This window comes from Diaphorina citri, unplaced genomic scaffold (assembly GCF_000475195.1).
Source record: "Diaphorina citri unplaced genomic scaffold, Diaci psyllid genome assembly version 1.1 scaffold1010, whole genome shotgun sequence".
Lineage (NCBI taxonomy): Eukaryota > Metazoa > Arthropoda > Insecta > Hemiptera > Psyllidae > Diaphorina > Diaphorina citri.
The window spans coordinates 159,033-163,785 of NW_007378440.1; the positions used below are offsets into that span (position 1 = coordinate 159,033).

General features: G+C 38.5%; 2 protein-coding genes across 2 annotated transcripts in view; one reads left to right on the top strand and one right to left on the bottom strand.

Annotated features, from left to right (window-relative positions):
- Window positions 1-3,846, top strand: part of LOC113469268 — a 14,064-nt gene extending 10,218 nt beyond the window's left edge. The window contains exons 2-3 of the mRNA XM_026826834.1: window positions 1,859-2,662; window positions 2,790-3,846. Coding sequence (XP_026682635.1) covers window positions 1,859-2,662; window positions 2,790-3,643 — 1,658 coding nt within the window. The 3' untranslated portion in view covers window positions 3,644-3,846. The remainder of the gene's footprint in view (window positions 1-1,858; window positions 2,663-2,789) is intronic.
- The window catches only part of LOC103513704 (GTP-binding protein Di-Ras1), a 61,684-nt gene that overhangs the window by 4,754 nt on the left and 52,177 nt on the right, over window positions 1-4,753 (bottom strand). The gene's annotated exons all lie outside the window — the stretch shown is intronic.

The following is a 4,753-nucleotide window of genomic DNA, read 5'->3' on the forward strand; positions in this document are numbered from 1 at the left end:
CGGAACCCAGTTTACCCAATCACTCGATTGTGCTTTCGGCAGCCTAGTATTTTTCTCAATGCAGCAAAGAATGAAGAAAACAGCTGTAGATTATTGGAATGCTATATTATAGTGTCGAGCTTCCCGATATAGAGTTCCATATTACACTTCTGGAACCCAGTTTACCCAATCACTCGATTGTGCTTTCGGCAGCTATATCGACCTACCGGAACCCAGTTTACCCAATCACTCGATTGTGCTTTCGGCAGCCTAGTATTTTTCTCAATGCAGCAAAGAATGAAGAAAACAGCTGTTGGAAAGTGTCTTATTGGTGAAACGGAGCTAGAAATCTTGGTCTCTTTTGTTTGACACCTGCCACGCACTAGGTTAATTAGTAAATTTTACAAAAGTGGCCCTCATCGATTTTTAGCCCGTCATTCCTTTATTATTACGATAGTAATATAAAAAAATCTGGTGTGAACATCACACGACTTTCCTTATCCTATTGAATGGTGCTTATTTGGGTGTTCTGTTGTAACATTTACAATATTTCTAACTGTTTAGTCAGTATATGGCTTAAAACCGTCAAAAAAAGCTCGAAACCCGCCAAAAAGCGGTCAAAATACCGCCAACCGCAGCACCTATTTTAACCAAAAGTTTCGTGTTGCATCCTTGTCACATTTGAAAGATACATGCAAAATTTCAAGTCTCTAGCTCTTACCGTTCTCGAGATATTTTGTTTACAGACAGACACACAGACACACACACGGACCAATGGCTGAAACTTTGGATTTAGGCTCTAGGGACCTCAAAACGTGTTTTGGCACTAAAATTTGACCATCGAAAATTTGACCCGATTACATTACTTTCCTTCCTATAGGATAAGGAAAGTAAAAAGACGAGAAACTCCCGCATTACATTACTTTCCTTCCTATAGGATAAGGAAAGTAAAAAGGTATAAGGGACGGGCTATTGTATTCGCCTCGGTGTCGTCTGTCTGTCTGTGGACTTATCCAAACCTGGTCGACGTATATATCAAATTAAAGGTCTTTTTACCAGGAACACGAAAGTGGTGGTGCAAATTTTGTCCAGACATAGCGGGGGATTGAACTCGAGACCCTTGGATTAGGAAACAGAGGCCTTTACAAGCAAGCCACCATGACTTGGTGATGTATGGTTTCGTTGTAGTATTTAAAACCCGATACTCAAGAGATTATTACATCAAGTACTTAGAAATCCCACCAGAGTGCTTCATATATATCGTCTTCACTCTATAGGTAACTGAATGTAACTAGACTAACTAGCTTATAAATCGTCCAGCTTACAACGAAACCATATCACATCACCAAGTCATGGTGGCTTGCTTGTAAAGGTCTCTGTTTCCTAATCCAAGGGTCTCGGGTTCAATCCCCAGCTATGTCCAACTGATGAGTCCAAATAAGGACGAAACACGTGTCTTGGGCTGCCTGGTGATTTGGTCTGGTTTCGTTGTATAACTCATGTAGTGATTTAGAGGATAAATGTTTTTTTTTTTATAAATAAATAAAATATAGGTAGGTATATGGATCAATATGTTTTGTTGCACAAAAAATGTAAACTGGCGACCTTTGAGGCTCTAAAACCTATAAGGAGTCAAAATGACTCCTCGGGCATTCGAGGTAATCCTTTTTTACTCCTAGAAGCATTGGCCGTAGAGACTTGAAATTTGAACCATATGTAGGTATAACTCGAAAAATGGTTAAATCCCAGCGAAAATGTTTGTCCTATGTGTCATAATAGCCGAAAAATTATAATTTGAAAATTAAAAGGGCATTCTAGTGTTAATATATGTATCCAAATTATTCGTGGACTGAACACTTTGTTTACCACTGGTTTACAGAGAGTCTCCTGCTCACGTGTCTTATCCTGTGTCAAGGATACCAAATACTTGGACATCCACCTATCTGTGTCTACACTCCCAGTCTGTACCTAACTAGTCCACCCACACAAGCCCGTACAATCCCAAAACCAGCCACCAATCAATGTTCTCTATGTTGGGATGGCACTTTTTCACAAGTACATTTTGAAAAAGGCTCGTGGCTCATGCTGAATAAAACCTCTAACGTGGACATCTACCGTAATGCCTCTCTCGTCTGTTCAGAAAATTCTAGTCTTCATTTAATCAACAGATCAAGTCTGAAGTTGAACGTGGCAAATTTTGTGAACGTAGGTTCCAATTCTTCTGTAGAATTATTACACTGGTCCTCAATTGTTTTGATGAATTCGTCTGTGTTTAATTTGAGTGGAAAAGCCTTTGTAAGACTAAATGAGCGATCCACGATTAGAAACTCTCGCTCTGACATAACCTTGAATAACGGTTCTATTTCTCTGAATCAGGACTCCTCTCTTCAGCTCACAGAATTGTCTTTCATTATGTCACAGAACTCTAAATCGAGTCATCGACAACCCAGCATCAATCTTAGTTTTGGGTCTTCAGTCAATTTCTACCATTCGTCACTCATTCTAGTGAATGGATCTTCTGTGAGCCTGAACGGTAGATCCTTCATATATCAAAATACGAGTTCTATAGAATTACACGACAGCTCTCTCACTTTGACCGACTCTTCAACTATCTCAGTAAGAAACATTGAAAACCCATTTTATATTGAATTATCATATTGGAAAGCCTTTTTCCTGTTGACAGATAAGTCCTCGATAATTACACGACAGCTCTCTCACTTTGACCGACTCTTCGTCTATCTCAGTAAGAAACATTGAAAACCCATTTTATATTGAATTATCATATTGGAAAGCCTTTTTCCTGTTGACAGATAAGTCCTCGATTTCTTTGACAGAGAGTTCTACCTTTGATATTGATCATCCTTCGCATGTATTCTTATCTCATAACGCGTCCATTAGACTGGAACGTCGTTCCTTGGTGAAGTTGAATGGTGCAGCCACTATCGGTTTATATGATAACTCCTCTCTGGAATTGAAAGATAAATCTTCCCTTTCATTGGCCAGTGGTACAGTTGCTGATTTGCATGAGGGTTCCTCTCTTATTCTTAACAATGCCTCGCTTACAATTACTGATGACTATCATCAGGACAATAACTCCGCTGTTATCTTAGGCAACACAAAGTTCCATATCAATACGACTGGTAACTTTACCATCAACAATTCAACGCTCATTGTGAGAGATGGATCTTATATCAATCTAAATGACAATTCCTCTCTGCATCTGGATGGCTCGTCCGTCAAGCTATACGGAGGTGGTTTCATCGACGTTTCCAATTCGTCCGTTTTCGAGATAATAAATTCCAAAGTTGTCGTTTCGCCTGATTCGTCTATCGTGGTAACTGGGTCGTCATCATTGGTCAATGCTCATCTATACCTTGACTCCATTTCATGGCGATCTCAAACTCCTGTGAAGCTTGAAACCTCTCACTTCAGTCTTCACGAAGGTATATTCGTGCCATTGAATTCTCATTTGATCGTTTCCATGAGTGAAGGAGCAGGGTTCCGTTATCGGGGTGGTCCTCTGCTGAAGTTGAAGAAGAATACAGTCGTCAGCACCAGACATGGCTTGAAAAACAAAGTCAACTTTGAATATTTTAAGCACAATGCCAATCTTACAGCTATCGAGGCTGCAATCAATCGCTACAATCCCCGCTGGGCGATCTAAACACATGTATTTCTAATCATTTTACCCTCAAAGTAACACTTTTGCTCTGATAATTTTCGAATGTTTTGCTATAAGATAAAATTACTGATGTACCCTGAGTGATTCCGAAAGATCACCAATTTTAATTAACATTTTCTAATCTAAATATTGTCTTGATAAAAATAAAGATTGGTTTTATTTAATTTCATTACTTACCTTATTCATTTATGATTTATTCTTTATTTCTATTCACTAACTGAGTTCATTATCTTTAAGTTTCATATCTGAATATCTGACACCCTCAATTTCCGTGCCAGTTTAAGACTACGTAGAGTACGTTCATGTGACTGTCAAAAGAGCAGTTGGTTTTCACTCTCAGCGTGAGTATGTTTAATTTCCGTGCCAGTTTAAGACTACGTAGAGTACGTTCATGTGACTGTCAAAAGAGCAGTTGGTTTTCACTCTCAGAGTGAGTATGTTGAAAATAGCTAATATGAGGGAATTAGGAAAACGCACTCGTATTAGTAAATATCGTAAAATGAATGTTCAAATATATTTAACTATAGGTAGTAATATATTTTTTATAAGTACAACACTTTACGGATAAAATTTAAGAGTAGATAGTGAAAATAGATGCTAAGATAAGTTATAGTTATCTATTTCAAAACTAAGTAAGGAAAGAAAAAGTTATCAGGAGATTTGCAGACGGCAACTTTTGAAGATCTCTGGAATTTGTTTTTAAATAAAAAGCAAAGGACAGTAAAGTAAATGAATTATGACAGCTAAGAAGATATGTCTCCATAATAAGCTACTACCCCTCAATTTGGCCCTTAAAGGTGTGTCCATACCTAGTCGACCGGCCGTTGTCGAGGCAGTGTGGACGGTTCAGTCAACATAGAGCGACGGCGACGGGACGACTTTGTGTGGACAAACCTTGAGACTTCCAGTTTCTGAGTTTGCTCGCCTTTCCACATCAAAACCTACAGGTCGTTTATTTTGACTAACACCTGTCCCGCACTACGTAAATTGTTAATATATTATTGGTATTATGTTAATATTAATTGTTAAAATTTACAAAACTGGCCAGCGCGCGACGTCTTATAAAAGATCCACACCAGGAAAAGATAGGAG